Consider the following 12,565-nt stretch of genomic DNA (forward strand, 5'->3'; position numbering starts at 1 on the left):
CGAGAGATGTCGGGCAAAATGGGGCTGATTCAAGGCAAAGAGATGGGTGAAATCACCTCCCATCAGGGCTAAGGATGGGGCAAAGGAAGAAGGAATGGTTGAACCACGAACCGTGTCCCCAGACTCCGTTATATAAAGCTTTACCACAACCCGAGACGCTGTGAGGCACAGAGAATGCAGACTTGCGAGTGGAGTGGGAGAAGGGAAAGAGGATGTTGGGATTTGACTTGAAGGAAGGGGTTAAAACCTCATTCCTTCTTGCTTTTAACTCTACAGTCCCATGAAAGCTAAGGATTAGGAATGTCTTCCAGCTCCTAAAGCCTGCTGACTTAAGTGTTCAGTCACAATTAGAATCTAAAATTCTGGAGCACTTTTAAGTATCTACATACTCTGTAAAGCAATCTGAAATAAATATAAAATTTAGCCAGAAGGACTGGTCATCTTCTAAAAATTTTTTTATTAAAAGCAAAACATGTATCTGTCACATTCCTCAATAAGCAGGAACAGGTGCTGTCCCCAGGGCATGGGTGGAAGAGAAAGGGATGAAAAAACAGTGACCTTTTTCTCGGAGAGCCATTTTTTAGTACTTGTAGTAACTCATTTTGACAGTAAAACATTCAACAATAGAGGGACCAAACAGGTGACAGGTCTGTGTAAACCGGCATGGAAGAGGTGGAAAAGAGAGCTGTTCATTTAGTTCTACTGGCTGAGGTACAGTTTCTCCTTCAAGTCTGGAAAGGTGCTTGCAGAGCTGGGAGTTACCATATTTTTCTGTGTATAATGCACAGCTTTTTTTGGCGCAAATTTCTGAGGGAAAAATAAGGATGTGCATTATACATGGGTAGCACTAATTCTGTATCTATATAAATGTTTTTAAATTTTTAAAACAAGATTTTATTTATTTATTTTTAGAGAATGGGGAAGGGAGGGAGAAAGAGAGGGAGAGAAACATAAATGTGTGGTTGCCTCTCAAGCACCCCCTACTGGGGACCTGGCCCACAACCCAGGCTTGTGCCTTGACTGGGAATTGAACCAGAAATCCTTTGCTTCGCAGTCTGGTGCTCAATCCACTGAGCCACACCAGCCAGGGCTAATTTTTTTTAATTTATGCTTATGCATTAGAAGTATAACTGTAGAAAGCAACAATGGTATCTGTATGCAATATAATACCCTGGAATATGATAATCAGTTTTGCTTCTAAATATAACTAAATAAATAATTGAATTAAAAATTGGAGCAAAAGATTTTTTTTTCTGAAAATTCAGACCAAAAATGCAGGTGGGCATTATACATGGGAGTGTATTATATGCAGCAAAAATGCGGTAGGCCTCCTAGGTGAAATGCTTCCAAATGCTTCCATTGAAATGCTATACAATGGTGTGGGTGACTGCAATGCTCGAATGTTTGTATCCCCCTAATATCCCTATGTTGAAGCCCTACCCATAATGTGATGGTATCAGGAAGTGGGCCTTTGGGAGGTAATGAGATTTAGATGAGGTCATGAGGACCCCCATGATGCTGTTGGTATCCTTATAAGAAAAGGAAGGCAAAAAGCTCTTGCTCCCCTCAGCAGCACACAATGAGCAAACGTCATGAGGGGACACAGTGAGAGGGGGGCTGTCTATAAGCCAGGACCCAGGTTCTCACCTGGAACTGAATCTGCTGGTACCTTGATCCTGAACTTACCAGCTTCCAGAACTGTAAGAAACAAATGTTGTTCAAGCCACCTTATGGTGTTTGTTATAAGCAGCTGGAGCTGACCAAGATAGTGACCTAATTGTCTTGGGTCCAGTCTCTTCCAGAACTGGGTCCAGAATAACATGAGGGACAATGTCAGAGGGCATTTTGGCTACAGGCAGTTCTTCATTCTTTCTCTCAACATCAATTCAAACTCCCTTTATAGGTGAATGTACAATTAGAAGAATTTGGTGTTGAAAACACCAGTGGTGTTCAAACAACACTGAAAGGAATAGTGGATCAGAAAAAGAATTGTACAAGGGAACCATGTTAAGAAAAGTAGATCTCAAATCCAGGAATAAAAAAAGAAAATGATTTCTGCAAATTTGCTTACCTTTGTTTAAGCGTCCCATCACAGTAAATTCAAAATATTTGCTGTTGTCAGTGGAAGAGTAAACGCCGAAGATGGTGGCGGAACTCTTAGTCTGCAGCTTGAAGGTGGCGATCAGATAGAGCTCATTCAGGGTGGGGTCGGTCAGGATTGGCCGCAGAGCACTTGGGTTCAGCCTCTGGCTGGAGGACGGAAGAAGGTCAAAAACTGGGGAGAAGAGAGAGAAAGGGATCATCAGTGAAAGATTTAACTTTGGGGCAAACACTTTTTTTTGAGGGGGTACAATTTGACAGAAAGCTATAAAGCAATGTACACTAATGTAGTCATTTTCCATATTGCCAAACTCCCCAGTTCCTTAGCTTACAGTGGCTAGACACTTGAACCAGAAGAAATATAGCACAATATTTACCACTAGGTTATAGCCCCCAGGAGAAGACTAAGTTTGCAAGACCCGAATTGCATTTGGCTTAAGAAGTGGCTCTGAAAATGCCCACTGGACAAAGCACTGAAGGTTTAAAGTACAAGGGGAACAAGGTGAGAGCATTCAAGTCATTGCTTTTCTTAGTTCTCCAAGTGGTGAATTTCTGGTGTCCTTAGGGTTCTTCATGCACCTCCTAGACCACAGACAATTGTATTTTTTTAGGCAGTGATTAATGACAGAAGGAATGCAGCATACAGCATGGATGTGGGGAGAGATAAAGGGTCAAGAAAGTGGCCCTGGCTGGCGTAGCTCAGTGGATTGAGAGCAGGCCTGTAAACTAAAGGGTTGCTGGTTTAATTCTCAGTCAGGGCACATGCCTGGGTTGTGGGCGAGGTCACCAGTAGGGGGTGCTTGAGAGGCAACCACACATTGATGTTTCCTCTTTCTCCTTCCCTTTGCCTCTCTCTAAAAATAAATAAATAAAATATTTTTAAAAAGAATATAAGTCTTTTTTTTTTAAAGTGGTTTCCTACCTTTGTGAGACCTAAATATTCCCTTTGTATATTTATAGTTCTCCAATATTTCTCTGTTAAAAAATTCCAATGCAGAAACAAAACAAAACAATGTGGTCATTATTTCTTGACTATAACCTGACTGATGGAGTTGACTTACAAAACTAGTTGCTTTTTTTTTTAAAGAAAGAGGGGAAGGAAGAGAAAAATAGATGAAGAAAAACACTGATTGGATGCTTCCCTGCCCACTCCAACAGGGAACCAAACCTGCAACCTATGTGTGTGCCCTGACTGGGAATTGAACCAACGTTTTGTTTTATGCGACAATGCCCATCCAACTGAGTGAGCCACAATGGCCAGGGACAAGTTGCTTTTGATCAAACCAGCAGCACTTTCTCTTCAACTTTTTTAGTATTTAAGAGAGGTATGAGAGAGTACAACTAGAGTTATTTAGAAGGCAATGGCCAAATTTGAGTCTTACTCACTACAAGGTACTTAGTATTTCTGTTGGTTTATGCAAATATTGTTTGAACAATTCCATAGCTGTCTCCTGGATATAATAATCTGGTTACTAAAAGTGTAATAGTATTTATAATTGTAAATAGCTCTTAAAAATCAATGAAACAAGCATCCTTATAGAAAAATGGGCAAAATATATGAAAAAGCAATGTACAGAAAAAAATTATAATAGCAAATAATTACATATAAATGTTCACAGGCTTAGCTAATGATTAAGGAATTGCTAACCTAAATTGTATTATTTTCACTAAGTTGCAAAAACAATAAACATAATAATACCTAACTGTTGGTAAGGGTTCAGGGAAATGGGAACTCATATACCTGTGGGTAAGATCTAATTAGAATAAACATTTTGAAGACAGTTTAAACAATAGTAGCAAAGGCCCTAAGGCATATGTGCTTTTCCACTTAGCAATCCTGCTTAAAGGAATTTATCCTAAGGAAATACGGATAACATGGTAAATTATTTAGGTACAAAGATATTTACCACCAGTGGTAATTCTAAAATTTCTGTTAAGGGGGGAATTATGTTAAAATTCAGTGGAAGAGGTGGGGAGCCTGAAGCTCTGTTGGCACAGCACTTTGTTATGAAACAAAGTGTCGTCGGCAGAGAAAGAGGGCTGGACAGAGACTGATCCATCCTATGGCACTGCCGTTGCTCAACAAATTATTATTTATAATGTCAAAACACTGGGAACAGCTTCTGTTAGGGCCCTGGATAAATACATTTTGGTCCTTCTAAAAAGTGGAATATTATTAATAAAGGTAGTGCAGCTGAATACTTGCAGACATGGAAAAATGTTCATGATATATTAATTGGAAAAAATTATTAAACTATACACAACAGGATCCTATTTGAAATATATATGTTTGCATAGAAAAAGATTTGAAAGACAATACAACAAAATGTCAACATGAATAGTAGTGATGTCTGGGCAAGGTTGTAATTATAAATGTCTGAATTTCCTTTACTTTTGCTGACCCATTTTTCTATTTTTGTTTTTTTTTTTCACAATGAACATGTGTTGCTTTTGTATTAAGAAGAAGAAATAAAAGTTATAAAACAAACGGGCAAAATCTACTTAAGGAAGTCTACTCTTTTTAATAGACAACCTGTCTTCAAAATGAACCTGTGTTGTTTCTTTCATGTGGACCCAGGACCCTACACAATAATGAATTCACGGCTAGAAATGTTGGAAAGCGGGACATCTATTATGTTCCTTCGAGCACCCCACTTTCCCCCCAACATGAGGACTACTGCTACTGTACTTCGAAAGAGAAATAGAACTTTCAAATTTCCAGAGAACTGGAAATTTCACATTTCTGCCAGTGAGGGCAATATGTTTGAAAGTTCTATTCAGGACAAGGCATCTTCAGAAAGGAGATGTGTGTTTAAAGGATGGGAATTTCATTTAAAACTGAATAAGAATTCCTGATTCTTGTTCTGACTATGATCACTCCCATAAATTAGCTCAAGCTAAATTTACCCATTCTTCAATCTGTTCAGTTCGTCTAAAGCACTGGCTTCTCTCTCAAGAGGCAGAGTTAGGATTAGTTAGTAATGAATTTGGAGAGTGTTTTGAAAAGGAAATGAGACACTGCCATTTCCTTGTTAATGTAATGTTATTACATTTTAGTAACAGCACCAGGATCCAAGCACAAACTTCTAGTGTTAGAGGTGAAATTACTGCTATCAAGGAGCCCAAGTACCGTGTTATGGAAATTGAATACATCCTAATAAGACTAACAAGGCTAGCTTAGAGGAGAAAGGAGATCAGCATATTATCCAATTGAGCTGATAATTGCAAGGTAATTAACTCAATAAAAAAATCTATCAGAAACTTGACTTAATCAGATAATCTACAGAAACTGCATTAACCAGATAATTTAGGTACTATAGGCTGATTTCAGGTCTGCATAAAACAGGCAGCTCTAGCCCTGGCTGGCGTAGCTCAGTGGATTGAGCGCAGGCTGGGAACCAAAGTGTCCCAGGTTCGATTCCCAGCCAGGGTACATTCCTGGGTTGCAGGCCAGAAACCCCAGCAACCGCACATTGATGTTTCTCTCTCTCTCTCTCCCTTCCTCTCCCTCCCTTCCCTCTCTAAAAATAAATAAATAAAATTAAAAAAATAAAAAATAAATTAAAAAAAAAAAACAGGCAGCTCTGTCGCCCTGGCCAGGTGGCTCAGTTGGTTGTCCTATACACCAGAAGGTCTCTAGTTCAATTCCCCATCAGGGCACATACCTAGGTTTCGGGTTTGATCCCCAGTCAAGGAGCATAGAGAAGGCAACCAATCAATGTCTGTCTGTCTGTCTGTCTGTCTGTCTCTAAAATCAATGAACATATCCTCTGATGAGGATTAAAAAAAAAAAAGAAAACAGGCAGCTCTGTCTGAGAAGAAGCAAAATCCATTCCTGTAGCTCACCAGGAAGTAGTGTGTTCAAATGTCAAAATTCATATAACCTAAAATATTATACCTATAAATTCAAACCTGCCTAAAATGTCTGCAATATGAAAACTTTTGAATTATATTGAACAGCTGCCTCTCTGACGGCAACAGTAACAAGAGCAAGTGTAAACAAGTGGGACTACATTAAACTAGAAAGCTTCTGCACAGCAAAGGAGGCCATCAACAAAATGAAAAGGTAGCTTACTGAGTAGGAGAAAATATTTTCACATCATATATCTGATAAGTTAATATCCAAAATATATAAAGGACTCATGCAAAAAAAAAAACCCAATCTGATTTACAAATGGGCCTAAGATCTGAATAAATATTTTTCCAAAGAAGACATACAGATGGTCAGTGGGTACATGTGAAGATGCTCACCATCAGTAATTGAATGCAAATCAAAACCACCACAATGAGCCATCACTTCATACCTGTTAGAAAGGCTAATTAGAAAGATAAGAAACACCACGAGTGGGTGAGGGTATGGAGAAAAGGTAACTCTGTGCATCCCTGGGGGGAATGTAAATGGGTGCAGCCACTGTGGGACACTGTATGAAAGTTCCTCAAACATGTAAAAATAGAACTACCATATGATCCAGCAATTCCATTTCTGGGCATTTATCAAAAAACAAACACTAACTTGAAGATATATATGCATCCTCATATTCACTGCACCATTATTTACAATAGCCAAGATATGGAAACAACCTAAGTGCTCCCAGATGGATAAATGGATACAAAAAATATGGTGTGTGTGTATATATACATATACATATACACAATGGAATATTATTCAGTCATAAAATGAATGAAATGTTCTCATTTGTGACAACATGAATGGACCTAGAACAGGGGTGTCAAACTCATTTTCACCAGGGGCCACATCAGCCTCGCAGTTGCCTTCAAAGGGCTGAATGTAATTTTAGGACTGTATAAATGTAACTACTCCTTAACAGTGAAGCAAGAGCTCGGCGCTGCTGCTGAGTGGAAAAAAGGTGCTGGGCTGGATAAAATAAGGTGGGAGGCTGGATTCGGCCTGTGGGCCACCTGTGACCTAGAAGGTATTATGCTAAGTGAAATACGTCAGACAGAGAAAGAAAAATACTGTAAGATCTCACTTACATGTGGAACTGAAAAAAACAAGCAAACAAAGAAAAAACTCCAAGCTCGTAGATACTGGGAACAGATTTGTGGTTTCCAGATGGTGGGGTTGGGTATGTATGAGTGAAATGGGTGAAGGAGATAAAAGGTACAAATGTCCAGTTATAAAATAAGTCACAGGGATGTAATGTGCAGCATGGTGACTATAGTTAAAAATACTGTATTGTATATTTGAAAGTTGCTAAGAGAGTAGATCTCAAAAGTTTTCATCACAAGAAAAAAACTTCTGTAATTATGTATGGTGATCTAATATTAACTAGAACTGTTTTGGTGATTATTTTGAAATATATACCATTATCAAATCAAGTATACCTGAAACTATTTAATGTTACATGTCAATTATACTTCAATTAAATAAAAGGCTTTCTTTTCCTAGAAGCAAGGTCACAATGGATAAATATTATCAACTACAGCATTTCAAACATATCAACACAGACTAAAAGCAGTACAGTACCCCTTGAAACTAGACTTCTCGTTGGCTGGTCTGGAATAAAAACAAGTGATTTGGTGAAATGCAAAGTTTAAATGGGTGGTGATGGCAACAGGAGGGGAAGGGATTCGGGAATGTCCTCACAGGCCTTCTTCATTCTGGCCCCGTGAGGAATAACCTTTCCTTCAAGCTGTGGTCTCTTCCAGCTTTATTTCCTTAGTAATAAACCAACCCAGGCATCTGTTTCAAACAGATGAAGGTCATCACCTAAGATAATTTCTTGCTTAAATATTGGGTTGGCCAAAAAGTTCATTTAGTTTTTTTTCCCTAAGTTGGCTTTAGTAGTGCTTAGTTTTTAGCAGTGTTTCATTCTTACCCTGGTTTCTCTTCAGATCGTATAAATCTTTTGCTTTTTAATTTCATTCAAAACAATTTCATTAGATTGTACTGTGACAGCTGTCATATCAGCATGCATTTAAAAATCAAAATTGATGAATTTTTGTGCAGCCCTTTAAATATTGAAGATGGAAAAAAATAAGCAACATTTTTGGTGTATTATGCTTTGTTATTTTGAGAAAGGTAAAAATGCAATGGAAACATACAAAAAGATTTGTGCAGTGTATGGGGAAGGTGCTGTGACTAATCGAACGTGTCAAAAGTGGTTTGGGAAGCTTTTTGGTGCTATTGACATTTTGGCCAAATAAGTCTCTGCTGTGGGGCTGTCTTATGCACTGGAAGATGTTTAGCGGCACCCCTGGCCTCTACCCACTAGAAGCCAATAGCGGGAGACAGCTGACATACTGAAACTATCCAAATCAATAACGTTATTGGTGAAAATGAAAAATGTGTCATTTATTTTATGGAAAAAACTAAATGGATGCTTTGGTCAACCCAATAATTTCTTCATTTTGGCCTTTACAAAAAACAAAAAATTCTGTTTAAGCTTAATTGCTGCCTGCCTAGTGGTTATTCTCATCCCATATCACAAAGGGGTTTGAGGTTTATCCAGGTGTCTTTTCACTAGATTTATCGAATTTTTACTTCTTCATAAAGACCGATTTCTCAGCCCTTCTGTTCTGTTTATCTCAGGAATCGAGAGATGAGGGCAACTCTGTAAGTGGGTGTTGGGGTCCAGGCAAAGTCAGAGCTGAAAAGGCGAGTGGTAGGGCACGTTCTTCAGTGGAAGAACGCTGTGCCTTTCTCGGGAACGCAGGTCTTGGGCTGTCTGGATGAACCTCGCTCCCGCTGTAGGGAAGGATTTAGGGGGCAAAGAGAGGGGAGTGGGCTGGCCAGACTGAGATAAGGGCACAGAACCGGGTTTCAGGCTACCCCAGACGGGGCCTGTTAGAGGTCTAGGGCCGTGTTGGGGGTCAGCTAGTGACCCGCACATCCTACCATCGACTGAAAATAAGTTTTGCGTTCCCAAAACCCTTGTTTAAGGAATGGGACTCATTGCTGGATAATGGAGTCTCAGAAATTCTGTAATCTAATCACGGCTTCCAATCACAAAATGCTTTGACTCAGGCCCCAGAGAGACACAGAGGTGCCCAGCGAGGTCCCAGAAGTCAAGCTGGTGAGCTGGTCCCCCCACTCGCCCAAGCGTAGGTCCGGACCGCGGGCTCTGCAAATGAGGGGCCTGAGCGGGTCACCCCGCAGCAGCTCGAGCCCACTTACCCTGGGGGGCCTGGGCGCCGGCCCCCAGCCACGGCTGCAGGGCCAGGTGCAGCAGTAGGAAGGCGGCTCCGCCCGGTGCCAGCATGTTGGCTCTTTCTGCTCCCCGCGGGGGCCGGCAGCGACGGCAGCGCAGGTCCGGCCTCGGTGTCCTCCAGCGGTGCGCTGTGTCTCGGTGGGACCCCGCACGGTGGCGCAGGTGAAGGGTGCGCGGTGTGGGGCTGGAGCTGGACCCGTGTCCCAGCGTGCCGTCGGGGGCGGTGCTCGGGTCTCGGCGCTACGCGGAGCTGGTGCGCTGTCGACTGTGCTGTGCCGCGGTGGCCCGAGCTTTATGGCCCGGCGGGTCCCGGGGAGGGGGAGGGCCGAGGCTGGGGCGGTCCCCTTGGCTAGGATCCTCTTTTGCCGGGAAGAGTGGGGGCGGCCGGAATGGGGAGCCTGGGAGGAGGTGGCGTGAGTAGGGACCCGCAGGAGCCCCGGACCTTTCCAGTCCTCGGGTGGGCGTGGAGGCGGCCTCGGACTGCGAGGGGCTTCGGAGGCGGGAGGAGAGTATGCGCAGCAGGGGGTTGGTGAGAGGCGCACAGGAGGACAGGGTGGAGATGAAGGGGGAGAAAGGGGCGAAAGAATGAAGTGACACTGACCTGCTGGCTTTGGACACCATTAGCTCCTCCACCTCTTGTACTCCTTTTGTTTTAGAATATTGTTTGGACAGGCTTTTAACATTCATCTTGGGCTCCCCTTTGAATGAAACCTGAAGGCTCTCCAGGAACTTTTGGTCCAGAGAGCAGGTGGCTTCTTTCATTTCTTCAAGCTTTTCCTGAATACCTCAATTGTTGAATATTTTTTTCTCATCAAGTTTTGAGACCTGAACAGTGAAAGTTCGAAAGTTTTTTTTTTGTGCGTGTGTGTTTTTTTTAAAGGAAATAAAACACATCTCAAGGAATCCATCCAGACAGAACCATTTACAGGGCAGTGGTGTTTTATGGAGAATTTATTTTCAAGTCACTTTCTTCTGTCTGTCCTTTTCTGTTCCACCCTCCCAAAAGATCCCATGCTACAGTTCAGAGGTATGAGAGTAGGACCTGAAAGAGAGGGAAGAAACATAAGGAATCAGTCTTCCTCCTCGGCAAAGCCCCTTAAAAATAATGTGGATTAACTGGGAGAAAAATATTTCAGAACGATGGCTAACTTTTCCCTCTGATTACTGGAGAAGATCCAGCCAAGAATTTCTATTCTATCTCTATGTCTCAAAGAATTTCTACCCAATCTTTATGTCTCAGAGAATTTCTTTCAAAGGTTAAGAAGCTACCTGCCACCAGGTGGAAGATCAACTCATCAGCTTATTTCCGAACTGTGCTAGAGTAGCCCCTCACCAGTTATGATTCTACTTAAAGCTAATGACCCCGAGATTCCCAAGCTGCCTCCAGAGTACTTTTCCATTTGAGGTCTAATAGAATTCTAATCCAGGCTTCATTTAGTGCCACATTACACTGAAGTCACTGTATGAATGAACCACGGCATGTCTACATATGAGAGCACTGAGGAGACAGAGAGTGTACATGTTCCTAGCAATGTGACCATAATCTAATGACATGGACTAGACTATTGAATCCTTAGGTCTCCATACTGTGCCCCTAGGAGAGGCCTGGGTCACAGGGGGCTCCAGACCCCCAACTTCTGTTTCAGGGACAGCTTTGCTTATATGTGTTTTAGACAGTGAGGACTTGAGACTAAGCAGGACTACACTACAAGCTACTCGAAGGCAGGTACCATTTTTTAGTCGTTTTGCTTTTTTGAAGCCATTTTCTCTAGGCATCCCTAGTTCCTAGCAAATTCTCAGGAAACAAGCTTGCATGGCTGGGTACACAACAGGTGTTGGATGAAACTGAATGACTACTCAGTGTAACGGAGCAAGAAGGGAATCAAATGACTTTCTGCTAGCCTAACAGACTCAGGCTCTAGTTTTGCTTCTAAAGAGCCTGCATTTTAATCAAGCTGCTTGCTGGGAAATCTCAGTCAGCTTTTTCTTTGTGTCCTCAGAATTAAGAGGAAATTTTATTACGATAAAATTTATTAAATTGGCTATGAAATCTATGGTAAAGGAGGTGAAAGAGTTAAATCAGTTTCTTTTCTATGCGACCTCATCAGAATATCTGTTGTTGCACTTATCACTTAATTTTAATTTATTTTAATTGTGTATTAGTTTATTTACTTACTTTTCCCCAAGTATCAGACTCTATGCTCCTTAGCACTATCTCATTTACTTTTGTAGCCCCAATTCCAAGTACAGTGCCCAGCACTTAAAAGTGAGCAGCTTTGTCATTGAATTGACTGTTCCTTTCTTAACATGGTATAAAGTAGGGTAAGAGGTCGTGATATGTCAGTAATCCATTTGTGTGGCAGGTTGCAAAAATGGCCCCAATTCTGTGCTCCTCTGTACACACATCTTTTGCCTCCCATTTTGACCATGACCTTGACCATCTAACTTGGACAATCGGACTTTAGCCAAAGTGCCACAAGAAAAAACTTAAAAAATGTATGTGTGATTGGGCTTGCTTCCTCCGGTACTTCTGCCTTTGCCACGGCAGCGTGCGTGGCTGTGCTGGGCTGTTGCAGGATGAGAGACGGGGAGCAGAGCTGAGTCACCGCAGTCAGCCCGGGCAGAGCCAGCCGAGAGCAGCTGGCAGCTGACTCAGACAGGTGAGTGGGTTCAGCAGGGTGAGCAGGGTTGTCTAGGTGACTCCAGCTCCAGGGGAGCAATCAACATTATTTTTGTAAGCCATGACGATTTTGGGGCTGTTTGTTGTGTAACACTGTAGCAATAGATAACTGATATACTGGGTTTCCTTCCATTTCTAACTGTTGTAATACAGAGCATGACTTCATTTCTGGCATTTGCTGACAGCTTATAAGCTCCACAGCTCCCCTCCCCTCAGCTCTACATCTGGGCAAGCAGTTAGGAAAGCTTGGGTGCTCCCTCCACTGGTGCTGGCAGGAAGTTCCAACTGTGCAAGCCCCGGAGCCTGCAGGGGAGCCCTCGTTCCAGCCGGCTCCCCTAAACACCGTAAATCCCACAAAGCTCTTCTCCATGCCCTGCTCTCTCAAGCCGTTTTCAGACTATCCTGCTCTCTCCTCATTATGTGACAAATAAACCTTTTCAAACCCTTTTGCTGCCTGTGTGGTATCATCATCGATCTCAACATGCAAGCCCCGTTTTGGGTGTGGGGATTCCCACACTGCTTCTGCTCTTCTTTAGAAGTGGGAGAAGTTGCTCATATTATTGCTGTTTGGCACAACTAAGTAGAAGCTTTATATATATATTTGTTCATTGGT

At 42.0% G+C, this 12,565-nt stretch overlaps 1 protein-coding gene across 1 annotated transcript in view; it reads right to left on the reverse strand.

Annotated features, from left to right (window-relative positions):
- THBS4 (thrombospondin 4) overlaps nucleotides 1–9,557 on the reverse strand; it is a 56,776-nt gene extending 47,219 nt beyond the window's left edge. Inside the window, exons 1-2 of the mRNA XM_045847883.1 lie at nucleotides 9,239–9,557; nucleotides 2,072–2,275 (exon numbers count right to left, since the gene is read on the reverse strand). Coding sequence (XP_045703839.1) covers nucleotides 2,072–2,275; nucleotides 9,239–9,323 — 289 coding nt within the window. The 5' untranslated portion in view covers nucleotides 9,324–9,557. The remainder of the gene's footprint in view (nucleotides 1–2,071; nucleotides 2,276–9,238) is intronic.
- Between the last annotated feature and the right edge of the window lie 3,008 nt (nucleotides 9,558–12,565).

Source organism: Phyllostomus hastatus, unplaced genomic scaffold (genome assembly GCF_019186645.2).
Source record: "Phyllostomus hastatus isolate PE091 unplaced genomic scaffold, TTU_PhHast_1.1 phas_contig_58, whole genome shotgun sequence".
Lineage (NCBI taxonomy): Eukaryota > Metazoa > Chordata > Mammalia > Chiroptera > Phyllostomidae > Phyllostomus > Phyllostomus hastatus.